The 18,957-nt window shown below is 43.0% G+C and overlaps 1 protein-coding gene across 2 annotated transcripts; it reads left to right on the top strand.

Moving 5' to 3' along the window:
* The first annotated feature begins 239 nt into the window (after window positions 1-239).
* Window positions 240-18,524, top strand: per3 (period circadian clock 3). 2 transcript variants are annotated; one of them, XM_079340735.1, is made up of 22 exons: window positions 240-439; window positions 3,942-4,348; window positions 5,041-5,201; window positions 5,328-5,446; window positions 7,226-7,424; window positions 7,619-7,667; window positions 7,972-8,120; window positions 8,376-8,454; window positions 8,550-8,656; window positions 8,884-9,040; window positions 9,135-9,243; window positions 9,487-9,615; window positions 9,704-9,812; window positions 9,902-10,013; window positions 10,742-10,881; window positions 10,989-11,150; window positions 12,030-12,269; window positions 12,783-13,639; window positions 13,797-13,983; window positions 14,150-14,336; window positions 14,846-14,996; window positions 15,096-18,524. In XM_079340735.1, exons 2-22 carry the CDS (start codon window positions 4,056-4,058, stop codon window positions 15,219-15,221), a joined length of 3,822 nt encoding a protein of 1,273 aa, XP_079196861.1. In that variant the 5' UTR covers window positions 240-439; window positions 3,942-4,055; the 3' UTR covers window positions 15,222-18,524. The 2 variants fall into 2 exon arrangements, with proteins under 2 accessions (XP_079196861.1, XP_079196860.1); XM_079340734.1 differs by having other exon boundaries at window positions 7,616-7,667.
* Window positions 18,525-18,957: the final 433 nt, after the last annotated feature.

Below are 18,957 nucleotides of genomic sequence, written 5' to 3'. Positions count from 1 at the left end.
TTAGTAAATGAGCAAATGTAAGGGCAACTAAATATTTCAACGGAATAACCTTTCCGTCTTTGATGGGTCAGTGAATGCAGCAGGTATATGAAGAGTAGGTGCTCGCTCAGTCGACGTCGTGCTTGTTGTCATCCTGTTGCGTAACATGGTGGTCCACGTGAACCTTCAGCAAGACGCTGAACAGTCTGCATTCAAAGACGCCCACCCACACGCGTAATGTCCAATCACACAATAGATACAAAATTCCTCCATCCAATCAGCGTGAAGTGGGCGGAGCAGTTCCCTGCCGGCCTCACGTTGCATGAATGTGTCTAGCGCTCCGGAATGGTAGAGGATTTATCTACGTGACTGGGGCAAAAAAACAACAACGAGTGAGCGGAAATAAACATTATATTTGATTATTGACATACTGAAGTGAAGACACATCTGACATCGAGAGGTAAATATTTCACCATAAGACGTTAAGATTGTCGTTGGCGTGGTTGCTATGCTAACTTGCTAGCACACCGCCTCGCCCACAACACCAGAAAATGTAAACAAATGTAAGGTATTCGTTGTCTTGTCTTCTGTAGTCTTAGTATACTCTTGTATTTGTGCATGTTAAGAATTTTCAGTTGCTCTTGCACTCCTTACAGCAGCAGCAGTTGTCAGCAGCAGTGTGTTGTTAACGCGATAGCTGTAAAGAACATGTCTGCCACAAGTCAGGAAGATGCAGAGGCGCTGAACTAGACAGTAACAACTTGTAGCTCTCTGTTCCGGAAAGTATTTAACAAGCTTTCTCTTAATGTTACACGGTTTAATTTCTCCTAAAAGTCCCTTCAAGTTTGCTACTGGACAGATAAAATACAGGAGTTAGTTTATAATGTGTCAATATAAATGTAGTTTGTAGATGTCCAGATTTGTGGCACAACATAATCCTTATAGTTTCACATTGACAGCTTAAGTTAATAGTAGTAGTAACGTGAGCTGGCTGTCTTAAAAGCCTTAAGATAAACAGTGGTGACTGAGGTTATTGAGGTGACTGGGTTCATATTAGGAGAGGGCTTGTGAACCATAATGAGAGTCAGGTTTGTTTTAGTAAGAGTGGGCTTTGGGCTGATGCAGTCTGGAAAACTTTTCATTTTCCAGCTATTGGAAGAATGGAAAAATAGTTGTATTTGTGCACGTTATGTTTTTTTACTTAGTTGTATTGATAGTCATAGTTGGTTTTGTGGCGACCTGTATAGACTTCATGACAGGCTCAGGGTATTATTAGTATGTAACTCAAACTCACGCATGTGGTTATTAAAATAACTGGTCGTCAAATGTCAGTGAACCCTGTTTTTACTTAATGTCCCATGAAGAGCTTATTGTGAACTTTAACATGTAGATTGATCAAGTGTAAATGTTGCGAGACTAAATGTTATTATATAATATCATGATCTGATAATGTGATTGGCTAAGGGATGTATATCCTGCCAGGCTTTCACTTCCGTGTTGGCAGGAGTTCGATGGTTTAGTGTTGTGATTTGAGATCTGTAAGATTAATTTGTCAACTTCTTAAATACCGCCTCCATTTAATTTCCAGCCAATGAGAATTATTTGACATCAAAGGACCTTAAAATGTCCACACACGTTTAGACAGAAAACGGGTATTCAGTAAACACATTAATTATTAAGTTGACTGGATAACAATCAGTGATCAATCGCTCATGGTTCTTGGTATACTCTACACACTTTCACTAATGTGTGAAAACCCGACATCATAAAGTTTTAGACTCTTATGTTACTGTGAGAGCCATTTACTACAGGGATGGGAGAACATTGATTATCATTTATCAGTGTCAAGAATTATCTTGGGACTTTCTGTCCTCATCATTACAACAGAAGTTCTGTGCAAACTAGATAAAAACTCAGAAAACATGTACTTCATGTTTTACTTCAACAGTTGAACAAAAATAGTTATATCTGTGAGCTTCTTTGCTACACTGTTTGTCCATCATTATTAAAATAGCATTAATAACTTGTAGTGTGTGGAGATATTCATCTAAATTCAACCTATAAGTATGATAGACTGACGTCATGATCTCCGCCAATTATATTTTTCACAATTTCTTCCTTGTTTTGATTAATGTATAAATGTTCTGTCACTAATGTACACAGTACAAGCCATTGATAATGTCAAATGACAGATAAATAAATGAATGAGTAGTATCATATCATTAGTACAAGTGATTCAGTCCACCTGGGAATGCATTGTGCCTCTAGCAAACATTCAAACACTGTAAAGAAGGTTTCTCTGTGAGAGGTGGGGGACAAAAGGTCAGATTAATAACCTCATGTGCCTTGACCTCAGTGTGGCTCCGTTTGTGTGCTGTACAATTCAGACAGAGCCAGAGCGTGAAAGCTACAGCGTAGTAATCCTGGCTCTGCGTCTGTGCGCTGCGCACACGTATAGAACAGGTATGATAGGAGGATGGCTTAACATGCTCCTGAATTGAGCAAGCTGTTTATGTAATCTTGCTGTGACGAACTGTTGAACGACTCAGGATATTTTTGCTGGCTCCACACTCGCCTCTCAAGACGTGTCTCTGTTTTCTTTCTCTGTCTCTTACTGAACCCGTCTTCAGAACTTACATTTTAGTTTATCCATGCTGAAAAAACTCAATTGATAAGAGAGTGGGACGCCGAGCAGTAATATTATGATGTGCTAAGTTTAATTAAAGCTGTATTAAAAAATAAATGTCAAGTATGAATTGAAGCCCTTTTCAAAATGAAATATGATGTTTCTTGTGAAGCCTCCAGGAGAATTGGGCTCCATTTCATTTGAAGGAAAGCTGAGGGAAATGCGTCTGCTAGGCAGCAGCTATCATCCTGCAGATTATCACAGTATTATTGTGTTCTTTGTTGGTGTGTAAAGACTCCCATTTGGCAGAGTCGTGTTCTGGTTTTGGCAGTATTGATGGATAAAATGTGCTCATATGTAGATGGTAGATGAGCTCAATGGGATGTTGGTCAGGCAGTGCGATAGTGTTAGATAACAAGGCAGATTGTGTTTGTTCACATTTGAAAAACATTGTGCCTCTGTACCAAACGTTTGACCTCTGTGTCTTTGTTGTTATTTCACAACAATGTGTCTTGTGTGAAGATGAGTCAAAAACAAGTTTGTTTTTGTGTTTCAGTATTTCAGTTGTAATTTTGGTACATAATCACTTTTAACATGTTGTTTGTCTTTGCCTCATTCGATGCATTTGAACCGCACAGAGCTGCCCCTGATACAAACCTCAATACAAACGCAACCCCCTGAAATAATGATTCTACATACATCATATGAGTTTCTGTGACTGTCTCCTTTAAGATTGTGGCTGACACCCTAACATGCTGTTCCATGTCTTTTCCTGCACATTGCTACTCTTTGCAAAATGTATATGAAAACCTACTAGAACTGTGTATTTTGATGGGTCAGATTATTTGCACTGCTGGAGGCTGCTGCCTTATCGCAACAAGTTAATGTTTAGGAGTGAGGTTTTAAATCGTGTTCGACCCTGAACAGAATCTCTTTAAAGGGTAACATAAGTTGAACTTGTTCTGTGTCTTTAGGGGATGACCCCATCTTTACCTCATTTAAGCTTTCGGGTTTCCATTTCCACACTCTCCCACTGGTGGTTGTGTGAAAGAACCACCAGCAATCCAGCTGTGTGTCATCCCTCTTTTGGCAGGCTTTATTGCTTTTATATAATGGTTTGTTTTTTTTAAAATTTACATTCAAAAATGTGCCTTAATGTAGTGTAACCTTGTGTGTATGGGTCAGTTTTCTTTTTCCTTTCCCACCCCTGTGCTCGAATCCAAGAAATTAGCTGCTTGATAAAGTCCAGCCACTAGTTATTCCATGTTGTAAATTGAACACTGCAATTCTTGTACTGGTAGTGTTCATTATCTTTCCTTTTCTCTTTGTTTTCCAGAGAAAAAGGACCGTCTTTACCGTCAACATTAAGCACTAATTGAATGTCCACCATTTTAAAGCCCCCTTATGGAACCCTTATTGAACATATGAAGGCCTTCACTGATCACCGTGAATGGTCAATTTACCACTGAGGTGTGACCAAAGAGTGGAGATGGCGGGAGGTGATAGCAATCCTGACGGGGAGGACCCTGTGTTACAGTCAGCTGCTGGAGAAAGTGGAAGGGATGGAGGGAGGGCGTCCTCGGGGCAGCAGTCCGAGCGCCTCAGAGGGGAGGAAAGCGGAACTTCAGGTGGAGAAGTGGGGCAGGACGACGAGGAGATGACTAGCGGATCAAATGACCTGTCTCCGTCGTCCAATCACAGCCCTGGTAGTGTCACAGGATCCACCTCAGCTTCAACCAAGAGGTAGTTCCTGTTTGAATTCCTGTTTGTTTTGAATTTACATGTGTTTACATTGTCTTAGCACAATGTTTTCTAATCTACAACAGCCTATAACAACAAATAGCTTAAATGTATGAATATAAAACTCTCAAAACTAAAATTTGATTTATTTGTGTTTTAGTCTTCCGGTTTTTTTCCTGTGATAATATTGTTCAAAACAAAGATAAAGGCTAAAAACTCTGAATACCACATTCTTTTGAACAAGACTCGGAAGCCTTCAGGCCATCTTACTGGTTGTAAACAAGTCAGCCTTTTAACCAGATTACTGTTACTATCTGTTCTAAAAGTACACTCAACACAATGCTGCAGATTACAAAGGAAAACCTCAACGGTATCAGGCTACAGCAAGCATGGAAGGTTGCAACTGACCAGCAAAGTTTTTCTGTAAACTGATGTGGAAGTATTATAGTTTGTAAAGTACTAAATGGTTCATTTATAAACTGCCTCTCTGAAAAGAAAAAAATAAACCTAGACTACAGGGAGAAGTCTGCTTTTTGTCCACCTGAGTCCAAACTAAACACCAGAGAAGAATAATTCAGTGTTTTTGCACTATACATAAAACATTTCATCTGGAATGAAAACTTGAAAATGTGTGCTTTTGTTTGCCACCACGTTCAACAATGTCAAACCTTACAAATGTGTGTGTGTGTGTTTAGCAGTGAGAATGCAGCTGATGGCAAAGGCCAGGCCCACAGAGAGCTGATGATCACAGTGGCAGAGATGAAGAAGAGGCTACCATCAGACAGACGCAGTCGCAGCAAAGCGAGCACAGTGGAGGCCTTACATTATGCACTCAACTGTGTCAAGCAGGTGCAAGGTAACCCAGCCTCTCACTCTTAAAGCTTTTATTTCAGAGTAGTGCCATTGCTTGTCATTGTTCTATGAGCCGGATTTCCCTTTTTTGTTGTTTTGATGCAGCATTTGTGTTTGTGTTCCTCTGTAGCCAACAGTGAATACTACAAACTGCTGATGAGAAACAGCCAGGATGAGAGGAGAAATGCCACCGTCTGCACCCTGGAAGAGCTGGAGAGAGTTACTTCTGAACACACACTTAAAAACACGGTACTTATATTTACACACACACACACAACGCAATAATCAGACAGCAGGGATGAACAATTTAGCAAAACACTGTTAAAAAAAAAAAAAAAGAGGAAAAAAATTATGAGAAGGGGGATGTGTGAACAAGTGTTTATGACAGGGTAGATTTGTGTACATGTGTTTGTGTGAAAGGTGATGGTTGAAGGATTTGAGTGAGGTCAGGCCTGGGTGATAGGACTTAAAATGTTATCAAGATGAAAATTAATGTCACATCAATCGATAATTATCATGATAAATGTAAGATCCTTGATTTTTGCTCCTGAGTGAAAGTCGAAGAAACCAGGTAGTTAATTATGGTTGAATTTTTCTTTATTGTCAGAACATGACAAACTATAATTTAACTGGAGCATTTCACCGAGCATGTCGCTCATTTTTGAAGGATTGTTACTATCCAAAATGTCTCCATGAACTTTCCTTCTGATCTGAGCCGGTAGGTTCATCTTTTTCAGGAATTTCGGCTGTGTTTTCATTCAGCTCCAAATGTCTTTAAGCCGGTAGCTGGTGTACGGCTTTCAGACGAGAGCTTGACTGCTGATGATTTTGTGGGAGGAGGAACTCATAATGATGAACCATTAGTGTCTTTCTGGCCAGTTCCCACATCGGCGGTCTCCAGACCACCAGAAGGGAACCTGCCAACTGCAGCCCAGCCAGTTGTAGGTGTGTACATGTTGGTGGGGGGGCCACGAGACCCCAAGGGAAGGGAGCCTCCCCCTTACAAGGCACACACATTGGTGGTCAGGACATGGTTTCTGTGGTTAGTATTGTTAGTGTTGTTGTTAATGTTGTTCTATTGCCCCTCCCTGATAAATAATGAATGAGTGAGGCAGTGAGGTACTCCGGTCTGTGGTAGAAGGTTGATCAGGCTGGACAAGAGGTGTGTGCGTGTGAATGTGTGCAAGATTGTTTCGGTGTGTGTGTGAGGGGTGGATTAAAATCATTCAAAAATGAAAAGAAAAAGGAAAGTTAAAGACAATGAGTAAAAGAGAGAAGATGGAGGAATAAAGGGAAAATGATAACTGCTTCCATGTCCTCACCAAAGTTAAATATAATCATTTGGATCTTGGGAAAAGAGAAGTAGGTGCGTCACTGCAAATTTCGAGAAGAGAAATATAAAAAAAAAAGGTTCAAAATTTTGAAAGGATTAAAAAAAAAATGTAGTGACTGCATGAACCCAATTCATGGTAAGTCGTTAAAGTAACAGTTATAACAACATTCTTAAATACACATAGAATCATAATCCTAACATAACAGCAGACTCAAATTACAACAGTGAAAAAAACTTAGACTACTATCATCACCGTTACAGCGACCACCACCATAGTCATGAATGATAGGAAATGGAAAAGCTTTTTTTTTTTGCCAGGTAAAAATAGATTTAGTTAATTTAAAACAAATGTCATTGTGTTTTTGAAAACCAGACGTTTAACACAGATGATGGGTGGAAGAAGAATAAGGATATGTAAAAAATGTCAATCATAGGGAGAAAGTAAGCGCTTTGATCACTGAGCTGCACACTAGCTGTACATTACTATTTGAACATTCATAATACATGTATATCTCAGTGTTTTCTACAGTGCTTTATAGTTGAGGCAGCCCCGCCTTAACCCTCTACCTCACGCCTGGGCCTGTGGGCGGGCGTGTGTGTGAGTGTATGTGTTCACTGCTTTTGCGTGTGTGCGTGACTTGGCTTGCTTGTGTGTATGTGTCCGTGTCCTTCTGCGTGTCCGTGTCCTTGTGCAGGACTCCTTTGTGGTGGTGTTCTCCCTGTCGAGCGGCCGTGTGCTGTACGCGTCGGAGCAAGCCCCCAGCATCCTTTGCTGCAAGAGAAAGTTCCTTGAGTCGGCAAAGTTCGTGGAGCTGCTCTTCCACCAAGATGTTAACGTCTTCTACTCGCACACGGCTCAGCCGCATCTGCCACCCTGGAGCAACTCGCACACAGGTATGTTAGGACCACTTGATTACGTTTGAACAGATTGGTTTTTCCTTTTTTTTTTTTTTTTTTTACTTCCTAACTTTGTTTCTTAAAAATATATGCCATTTTTTTAGGTATTAATAAATTCATCTGACTTATAGTAGATGAAATGGAGAATTTAAAACTGTACCTCCGTTGCCTCTGTTTATCATCCGCAGCAGGGGTTCTGTTTGACTGTGCGCAGGTCAAGTCTTTCTTTTGCAGAATCAGGTCAGTGTGTTTTCTATCTCTCAACTCTTTTAGGATCTTTCTAATTCTATGCATTCCAACGATCTGCGATCTCGAAATGAACAATTTCTTTGAGAAAATTGGAATCGCTCAGAACACTGTAAGATTACACAGATTTGATCCCTTTTACCAGTAGTTGAAGTCTGAGGCTGCTGAAAGATGAGACACGTTTGACAGAGTGATTACTTTTGTTGATGAAACGTGTAGACGTGGCTGTAGTTTGTGTTTGTTGTTTCTCTCTGATCTCACGTTAAGTTAGAAATTAAAACTTCTCTCAATGTTTCAGGGGCGGGAAGGACTGTGACGGTGAGATGCGTTACAACCCGTTTCGGATGACACCTTACCTGCTGAAGGTGCAGGGAAAAGCAAGTGGCCGAGGGGAGGAGGAGCCGTGCTGCCTGGCGCTTGCTGAGCGAATTATATCTGGATATGAGGGTACAACCAGTGCACCACACACTTTAACTGTGTACTGACTGACTGAACATCTTACTGGTTTTACTTTAGTTTGGACAAACGACTTGTGCTGCTTGACAATATCTGTCAACATCCATTTCTTTAGATGCGTTTTGAAAGAGATGTTTCCTCAGAAAGTTGCCATCAAATCATAACTTTTTTTTTTCCGATACCCCTTTGCTGTTCAGTCATCAATATGAGAAGCTTTCATGTCTTTGTGATTATTCTTTCATGCAGCACCTCGGATACCGTTAGACAAGCGCATCTTCACCACCACTCACTCTCCAGGCTGTGTGTTCCTGGAAGTGGATGACAGGTCAGTGCACACACAAACATGTCCATAATTGGAGTTTGCACCGAGCTTCAGTGTCAGTGTTCTGATGACACCAATGTGGTGGTTGCTTTCTACAGGGCTGTGCCGTTGCTAGGATACCTTCCTCAGGACCTGATTGGCACGTCGTTGCTGACATGCATTCACCCGGACGACCGCCCCTTAGTGCTGTCGATGCATCGGAAAGGTAATGTGTTCAAAGAGGTTAAAGGTGTATTTAATCGCAAATTTTAACCTGAGATTTATTGAGTTGGAAGTTTGTCCTGTATTTTGACAATAAATAATTCCAAACGTTTTATGAATTATATCAACACTAGCACTAAAAACAAAGTGTCTCCGGTCTTTGTTATGACTGATCTGTCAGTTGCTCTGCTCTATCTTCACCCCTCTCTCTCTCATTCATATCCTGCACAGTGTTAAAGTATGCTGGCCAGTCTCCGTTCGAACACTCTCCGGTGCGTCTGCGCTGTCAGAACGGAGACCACATCACCTTGGATACCAGCTGGTCCAGCTTCATCAACCCCTGGAGCCGCAAGGTGGCCTTCATCATTGGACGGCATAAAGTCAGGACGTAAGTTGCACAGCAGCAGTTGCTGAGAGGCTGATGAAATACTAAATGGTCATGGTAAAGACAACCTCACGGTGTTGTCTTCTTTTGTCTCCAGGAGTCCCCTGAATGAGGATGTGTTTGCTGCTCGGGACAAAGACGACGTCCTGGTGACACACGACGACATAAAAGATCTCCAATCAAAGATCTACAAGCTTTTCCTGCAGGTCATTACTTAGCACTGAAAAAAACAGGATTTTCAACTATGTAACATCACTTATCGGTAAAAAGATTACAGTTGAAGTTTAAAGCTCCATAAATGATATTATCTCATTGAAGTGAAAATCATCCTCATGAAAATAGTTTTTTTCTTTCCTACAACATTTGGTCTTAGGAATAATGTTGCATTTCTATCACCTTTATTAACTTTTCTTTTTCTCTCCTATCACTTCTTTGTCTTCTCTCCACAGCCGGTCCACAACAACGGCTCCAGTGGCTATGGCAGCTTGGGTAGTAACGGCTCTCATGAGCACTACATCAGTGTAGCTTCCTCAAGTGACAGCAATGGTAACATGTGGGAGGACTCGCACAGAGAGCCGGTGAGACATCACAGTGACATCACAGGCCTGGGAAACCAGCGGTAACCCTGTGGCAGAGGTTAATTATGATGTGTGTGTGTTACTGTAGATGACTCTACAGCAGATCTGTGCCGACGTGAACAGAGTCAAGAGCTGGGGACAGCAAGCCTATCTGGGCTCCAGCCACAAAAATGCTCTTCCCTGCAAACCTACGAAAGGCAAGGCAGCCACTGATATTAAGAAGAAGAAAAAAACGGAAAAAATAATGTAAAAAAATCTGATAACGCTTATCAATCTTCTCTCCCAGGAGCACTGCCCCCCATAGTCTCCAACCCTGAGGTCAGAGATCACGAAGAGGACAGGAAGCAGGCACACATCCCCTCCTATCAGCAGATCAACTGTGTGGACAACATCATCAGGTGTGTGGAGGGACTGTCAACCTGCCTGTTAGATATGGGGTGTTTCAGCACATACTGTCAAATCTGGTGTTTAAGACGCCCTTTGATAACCTCTTTTAAAAAGTTGGTTGCGTCTTCGTCCCCGATTCAACCAATACACAATTCAGAGACACGTGCTGTCATTACGATTGAAGTAAGGTGAAGCGATTGAAAATTCATCCCCCTTCATTTTGTATTGTTAACTGATAGAAAGCGGGTGGGGATACATAGAGACACAGACCTGGCTGGCTGTGCTGCTTTTTACCATCTTTCTTCCCCCTCTCATGAATTTAAAGCAAACAGTGGTGTATTGTTCGGTAATTAAAACTTGTGTAGCGCTGTATTGATAGAGTTCTTTATTAGAGTCAACGAGTGACTTGCAAGCTGTGTGTCGGTACTTTACTACTTTCACTGTAGTAGAGTTCATCTACCGTACTGTAGCTAGTAGGGGAGCAAACTCCACAAAGGGTAAACAAATGTTACTTAAAGAGTGACAGAGCTGTACACAAACAGCACGTTGTAGACTTCACTGAACACAACCTAAATCGTTACGCAGGAAGGCTGTTTAAGCCTTTTTCCTTTTCTGGGAAACGCACAAAAACAGACTGCAACTTATATATCGGTGCAACATATATTACGGGTTTTACGGTAATAAACTGAACTGATCTATCATGCTGTTAATTGTATGTATTTATGTTTCTGTGTCATAGATATTTGGAGAGCTGCACAGGTCCTGTCCTTAAGCGGAAGAGTGACTCTCATTCGCTCGCCACATCTTCTTCCTCATCCTCTGCCTCAGATGATGATAAGCCTGCTGGAGCCACAGACACGGCACAGGCCAGCTCAGATGGTAGAAACACACTCCAATCACCGAACCCTTTCACACCAGCTACACCAGATCCTTTTTGTTAGATTTGTTAAAGAAGTAACAATAACTGATTTCATTTTGTTGCACAGTGGTGTTGGACAGTGGGGTGTCAGTGGCCCCGACATCCGCAGCAGTTGTTGGAGCACCTCTGACAGACATCACAATGTCAACAAAGGCAATGAGTGTAGTGTCTGTCACCAGCCAGTGTTCGTACAGCAGCACCATCGTTCATGTGCCACAGCCTGAATCAGGTACTGGACCATACACTTGCATCAATGTGTGAGATCATGGCAGACACATGGGACTTGTCAGAGCCAGGTGGTGGTAAAATCTTTGAAGTGTTTTTTGAAGGATTTATGGGGAGAGGAAGGGCCTGCAAACTAGTAGTGCCAATGATGACCTGTCATTGGTCAGTTCTCATGTAAACCGTGGATTGTTTAATCACTGTTTGTTTTAAGACGAAGGTGCAGCCAGAGCAAAGACGCTTTCATGGGCAAAATCAGTGGAGTGCATCTGTTCAACATCTCCTAAATCAGAATCCCAGCACACATTGTTGTCATTTTTTAAAGCACTTCCTGAATCAGATCTGTCTGCTGCTCTGAATCATTGCAAGAGGAGCACTGTGAATTAAGGGATGTAATTAGGGCTGTCAGCATTAACGTGTTAATTGCGATGTGAAATTAATTATTATTTTACAATGATCTCAAGCTACTTTTTCCCTTTAGGCGCATCGTAGCTCTGCGCTGACAGTAGCGTCTCCCTGATTGAAAAGAGAGGAGCGCCTTATTTTACTTAGAAAATCTCCCAGAAGGCTCAGTTGACGAGTCAGCCTTTTAATGTCCTCTTTGGCCTTTTGATCAGCAACAAGTTCATTTTTTTCCCTGCTGAAGTTAAAGTTGCAACCTTTGGATACAAACATGCTTTGATTTCTAAAGAACATAAGGACATTGTTGTCGACCATACAGGAAGTAAAAGCCCATTATTAAGCTTGCAATGAGTCGTGATTAAATATTAAATTTCAGTTTTTAATCATGATGAAAAATTGTAATCATTTAACAGCCATAGGTGTCATACATCATTGCGATGGATGAAGAGTCATCTTAATACTTTGTTGTCCTGTTTTCCCACAGAGGCTACAGCACTGGAGGATGCCCCGACGGGCAGCGAGCCTGCTGACGCCGCTCCAACCCCCGTCTGTCCTGCCACAGAGGAACCGAGGTATATAGATCTCACCAAGGAGGTGCTGTCCGCTCACACCCAGAAAGAGGAACAAGAATATGTGGATCGATTTCGCCATCGCATCCTCCAGAGCCCCTACAGCTCCTATCTGCAGCTCGACAACAGCTCGATGGCTCACTCCCACCACCCAGGTATCTGTTTAATTCTGGACGGGACAGACTTGGGGGATTGTTTGAGTAGTCCGTTTTAGGAAGCTCCCACCTAAGTGAAACAACCCACAAATCTTTAAGTGATGATTATTAGAAGTTTGCATTCTCTAAATGATAATGAAATGATCATCACGTTACCGTTTCCTCAGATGCATATTTTACTCGCTTTGTAATTATCGTTTTTGATGCATATTTTTTCTACACTTGTATTTTTATCTATTTTTATTTTGTTTGATTTTCTTCGGCTATCCTGCTTTGCTGCTGTAACACTATAAATGTCTCTGCTTGTGAGATGAATAAAGGATTATTTTATCTCATCTCCTTTGGTGAAAGATACATTGGGTCATTTTTTATGAAAGGAGAGCAGAGAATATAGCGTTTAACAATTGCGTTTTTCATCGAGGTCAAGGAAAATAAGATGGGACTTGACTTGGGGGTAAGTTTTGGGACATTGAGCAGATCCTTAGTCTTCATCCTGTGTCTTATTCACCACAGGCGACTACCTTCGTCCGTTAAGTGCTGGTGGATTGAACCGCTCCAGAAGAGGAAAGTCCAGACACAAGCGTCCCAAACCTCAGGGTTCCTCAGACAGCTACGCTTCCCCACCTGGCCCGCCTCGCCGGGTCCCACACTCCTCTTGGCCCTCCTCTGAATCCTCCCAGCCCCAGATGGGGTCGCCATACAGTCAAGCAGCCAAGCTCCAGCAATCATTCTTTCCCATAATGGCAACCCAGCCTGGCCTGGAGCAATCCCCAAGACCACAACAGCTGTCCGGAGCAACCCCCATGGTGATGCAAACTCCTGACCAAACCCAGCTCAACTACAACTTCAACATCATGCAGCCCCCTCAGAGCCTGCAGGGCATGCAACCCATCCAGATGCAGAATATGCAGAACTTTCACAACCTGCAGACCATAGCTCCAACCCAGAACATCAGCCCTTACATGACTCCGGTCATGGCCGTCATCCTGCCCAACTACCCAACTTTCACTCCAGGTTTCCCCTCTATTTACCCATCATCCTCTTCTTCCATGCTGCCTCAGGCACCCATTTCCATGGCAGGCTTTGCCCCTGGAACTAACCCTTTCCCTCAGCCCCAGTTTCAAGCCCAGCCAGTCCCCCAAGCCCCCCAGACCTCCCTGGGCCCAATGCTTTGCTCACCCAGAGCTAGCTCCTCTGTTGGGGAGGAGGAGGAGGAGGAAGCTGGCCCTCGTGCTTTATTCTCCAGCTCCCGCTCCAGTTCCCCTCTGCAGCTGAACCTGCTTCAGGAGGAGCTGCCAAAACTGAGCGAAGGACAGAGCAGCACAGGGCACAACTATGCAGAAAGCCTCCATGAACAACATGTCAACAAGGTGAGTCTGCTGCTTACTGTTATACCTTCTTTCTTCAAACACAGCTCCAATTATTCTCTCGTAGTACCCAGTCTTTGTACATTAAACATCTCTCGCATTGTTTCAACAGAGCAAGTATTGTTGTCGGTTCTGACCTCTAAAACGTTACCTTATTTAGGGTGATAACCCCAGTGAGTCTATAAACCATGATACCCAGTCTACATCCAGTGAGCTGCTCGACCTTCTGCTGCAGGAGGATGCCCGGTCAGGGACCGGCTCCAATGCCTCAGGCTCTGGGTCAGGGGAGTCCGGAGGCTCCCTGGGATCTGGATCTGGCTCCAATGGAACCTCCACCTCACACACTGGTAAGAGGATAGACACGCTCAGAAAGAAAACCCACATAATCAAACACTGTCCCATCACTTGGCAGTATAAAAGACATCAACATTAGCTATGTAAGAGAATGCACGACTGAATCAATAGTTTGAACAGTTGCTTAAGTGACTCATGCAGAGCTCCCTTTGCTTACAGGCAGCAGCAACAGCAGCAAATACTTTGCCAGCAACGACTCATCAGACACATCACGCAAAGCCCGCAAGAGTCAGGAGGCCCCTGCAGAGCACCAGCACAGCTTCAACACTCAAGTGGAGAACTCCCTGTGGAGCATGATCCAGCACACGCCTGAGCATGTCATGATGACGTATCAGATCCACCCCAGGTACACAGACAGCGAGATGGAGGCTCTTCAAGTTTAAACAGAGCGCCCTTCAATAAGTAACCTTTAACTGCATTTGCTTTGTCATCACAAATTAAGAAGAGGCCATAAACTCAACATGTTAAAAAAAAAAAAAAAAAGGAAATCAATTTTCCTTTCTTTTCCTATCGTGAAGATGGTGACTCTTATTGAAAGTCACCATCTTTTGTGTGTGGGGGAATATACATTTAGATCACCAGTTGTCAAGACCTTTTTGAAATATCTGGTGTTATGAAGACTTCTTTTGAGGACATCTTTGTATATTCCTCTCTCATTTTGTAGACACAAAGAAGTTCTCTAGCAAGCATGTTTGTTAGTTTGAGTAAAAGAAAACTTTTGTGTCACGCGCCCTCTGCTGGCTATATGTTTCATTTCTTTTTGTGGGATGTACGTAAATTTGTTTTGCTTCCTCTCAACACCATTCCCTTGGCATCAGACCTATTACCTTGTGTCCTGTCTTTGCTGTCCTCCAGGGAGCAGAATGAGGTGCTGGCAGAAGACAGGGAGAAGCTTCAGGTGCTTCAGTCCCTCCAGCCGTGGTTTACTCAGGAGCAGAGAGAGGAGCTGGCTGATGTCCATCCGTGGATCAAACGGCACACAGTCCCTCAGGAGATCGACACACAGGTGAGGATCTGTAAACAAACATACTCACTACAGACATGTATATTGTCTATCGCTCTAAATATCTGAGCACATCTTCGGTGTACTTTTTGCGTCTCGCAGGGCTGCATGGGCTGTATTGCAGGCAACGCAGGGGTAGCTTTCTCCCCTCATCCCAATGCACCTGACAGTTCATCCATTCTGGAGAACCCTCAGCAGGACTCCATAGGACCAGTGGTGGACACTTGAGAGATCCTTAATGCCAAAACAACCAATCTCACAGCAAAACAGGCCTGCCTGAAACCTCCACCACTACCACCATGCATCTCTTCTGACCAATCTGGCGGAGTGGGTCCCTATGCTTTAGTTTTGAAGTTTAATGTGTAATTTTAAAGGTATCAGAGGCTGGACCAGGCCCCGCGGAGCAGAGGAGGAGAAAGAGACTGGCATTTTCTCTGAGTCAGCCTGATGGGACTGCCTTTATTGGACCATAAATCCTATACCTCTTGTTGTTGGACCCCTATCAGGGTTAATTTTGTCTGACCAGATCCTTTTCTCACCATAAAACGATAAGAAGATGGTCTGATTTAAAATGGTGACGGTTGATGCCCCCCGAACACACAAATCGAGTATCCAGCCTGTGTATTGGGTGTGACTGGGCGAGGAGACAGACAGAGCTGGCCCAGTTTAGCTTTCAGACCACAGCGGACTCTTCTGGAGTAAAGGATGTACAGTATGTTTACCACATCACCTCCGTCATACTTTCTTACCATGGTTGACACATGGTAAGGTTTCTCTTGATGAGCACTTAAGACAACAAAGGCACATTTGCTGCTCTCTGTTTATAATGTTAGGATTCTAAGCTTGTAAGTTTATTGTTATTGGAGTGTATTCTCTTATTCCATAGGTTGAGTTCCTCTTGTCCTGATTGGGAGTTTTTATGTTACTTTCCCTCACGAACAACAGCAAACATTTGGATCATGCCAAATTGATTTTAATTGCTAAACCACAAGTCAACCTAAATGTCCAGCGTGCCCAAGAGAGCACCCAGTGTCAGTCCTGATCATCACCCTTCAATACCTGTAGCTCTTCTGGTAAACAGATTGTCCTCTGAGCCTGGGTTTACTCATTGAATGAATTTCCTCCTCCAACTCCGTGTAGCTGGCCTTGTGTGTGTGTGCGCGGGTGCACTCATGTATGTATGACAGAGAAATTTTGCTTGCCCACTGTAGTTTTGTGAATTTATTTTCACACCGTTTCTTATGTTGGATTCAGACGAGCAGTTGTGAATGTGATTGTGTGTGTGTGTGTGCGCACTGATTGATTGACAGCGGCTCCCTTCCTTTACAGTTGTACAACAGATCATGGGCCTGTACTAAGAAGTGAGTTCCACATACCCAGGGTATCTTTGGGTAGTCTAACTTCACTAACCCTAACATAAGAGATCGTGATTAACAGTCCTACGAAGCTGGTTATCAACCTGTCAACTAAAAGCATGTTCACATAAAGGGGCGGAGTTTGCTTCACGATCATCACTGCGGTTGCCCTCAGCAGATCGTCACATCTAACGAACTCTGTTCAAACTATTTCAACAATATGCACTGCACTACTCAAGATAAGTTAGGGATGTTGGTATTTATATGAGTGCTTTTCCTATTTGGTCTGAATTTTGAAGAAATAAGTAATAGTTCCCCTTGATATTATTAATAAATAGGAAGAAGCACCATTGTTATTAGTATTAGTATATTTATTACCCCAACAATTAAGACAATAACAAAGATAGTCCCAAATAATCAAAGGTGACAAAGTCAGTAGTGGGTGTTTCCACCATTTGCTGCAGTGACATCTTGACAGTGACGTCTCATGATCCTAACTAGCCTCATGATGTTGTTCTGAGGCAATGCGTTCCACTCCTCTACAAGTGCTACACACAGTTCTGCCAGGTCATGTGGGGGTGGAGTACGAGCAGCCAGTCACTGCTTCAGCTGGTCCCACACATGCTCTATGGGGTTCAGGTCAGGGGACATTGCTGGCCAAACCACATGAGGAACCCCGACTTCCTGAAGTCGAGCTGTGACAATTCTGGCACGATGTGGAGGAGCATTATCATCCATGAAGAGAAAGTCGGGGCTGTGCTGGTAGAATTGGGGGATGATGATGATGGCTTCTATGATATATCGGAGGTAAGAACGTGCAGTGACTGAGCCATCTACAATCACCAAATCTGTTTTGCTCTGACTAGTGATGCCTGCCCAGACTGTTGCAGCTCCTCCACAGTGTCTTGGTGTCGGTGGAGTCGCCTGCAACGGTCGTCTGGCATTCAAGCCAAAAGCGGTGGAGTTGGTTGCAAATGGTTTGTCTGGACACCCTCGTACTCCTCACTTCTGAGCTGCGTCTATCACCCTAATACAATTGTTTCCCTATCCCCAAAATCACTTCAGTGAAACAAACACCTTATGTATGAAACCTACTAAAGACCTTACAATATCCCCAACTTATTGTGAGTAGTGTAAATACGTTGAAGACGAACGGGCAAAGTCCAAAGTTACACAGCTGCAGCAACAAATGCAGGAAGGCCAAAAGTATTAACATGCAAACTGCGGCCTATTAGCTTTGATTCATCCCTCCTCCCCCTCGACCAGCTCCAGGAGCTCCCCGATCAAAAGATCGGATTGGTCAATGGGCGGAGATTTTTACACTTTGATCTCTTATGTCCAACATAACCTGCTCAGGAGCAGGTTAGGTGCGCAGCGTAAGTTACCACGGCGATATACCCAGGTAAGAAGTGAACGACCTTCGTAGGACTGAAAACCCGGGGTTAACCTTGAAGTTACCTTGCTAGCCACAAATCCTGCTTCGTAGCACAGGCTCCAGGTCAGACGAGGGTTTTCTACAGTTTTTAGATGAAAAGTATATTCAAGTACCATGTATTTTATAGAAAAAGTTCACAAAAACAGCTTCACAAAGTGTATAAAAAGCCATTTGTCTTGAATTCAGGGACTGTTTGTGACACAAAGGAATGAATAAATGATCTATGACCTAACGTGTGCCTGAATGTGTGTGTAGCACAATACACAAAGAGCAAGTATTACCTTTACGGACCTTCAGAGACAAAGTCGAACATCTTCTAAAACCATCAGTGCTAACAGTAGCTGCACACTCCAAAACAAGATACTCCAACACTGTAGACATCAACAGCAGAGTGTTCGACTATTTTAAAACTACCCCCGAAGAAACACGGTTATTCTGCGTCTCTTAGACATTTTCAGGTGTTTGGCATCTTGAGAATGTGAACTTTCTGCTTATCACAACTGTTTTATATGTTCAATCTTTATAGGCTAAACAAGAATTGAGATTTAATTAAATTTAAAAGGATTTTGGTATTTTTGTATGTCTCAGGATTTGAATACAACAATCATGGTACAATGCAAAGCTACATACCTTGAATATTCCACCTTACAATTGTACTTGCTTTTGTTTTGATTGTGTTGTACAGGAACATGTATAAAAATGTGACATGGTAATAAAGAGACATGATGACTTTTGAGTAAAGATAGTATAACCACGGCAAAGACAAACAAAGGAGTAAGAAGAAGATACACTTTCTTAATCCTGCGAGGGGAAATTCGGTTTTACGGTGTTGTTGAACATGATACACACAGGCACAAACAGGATCCTGTGGACGTGCTAATGGAGAGATGTCAGAGTGAGGGGGCTGCCCACAGAGAGCGCTCCTGAGCTGGTGGGGAGGCCTTACTCAAATGCGCCTGGCAGTGCTCAGGAAGTAGTGCTCAGGCTCCTGAACCAATTTTCAGACTTGGTCAAACCGGGAGTGGCAGCTCTCTGGATCCCGAACCCAAATCCCTACAAACCGGGCTACTGCCACCCCCAAGAGTATGTCATGAATAGGAGTTAAATGCATATGATGTTGAGTGAAAAAAGCCCTGCAAAAGAGGGGGAGTTGAGGATGTATCTATACTGTATG

This window comes from Symphodus melops (genome assembly GCF_947650265.1).
Source record: "Symphodus melops genome assembly, chromosome: 4".
Lineage (NCBI taxonomy): Eukaryota > Metazoa > Chordata > Actinopteri > Labriformes > Labridae > Symphodus > Symphodus melops.
This window is presented reverse-complemented; position numbering and strand designations above follow the sequence as displayed.

Coding starts and splice junctions, on each gene's coding strand:
- per3 (XM_079340734.1), top strand. CDS start 4,056: ATGGTCAATTTACCACTGAGGTGTGACCAAAGAGTGGAGATGGCGGGA. Junction 8,121..8,375: donor AATTATATCTGGATATGAGG/GTACAACCAGTG, acceptor TCTTTCATGCAG/CACCTCGGATACCGTTAGAC. Junction 13,640..13,796: donor ATGAACAACATGTCAACAAG/GTGAGTCTGCTG, acceptor TACCTTATTTAG/GGTGATAACCCCAGTGAGTC.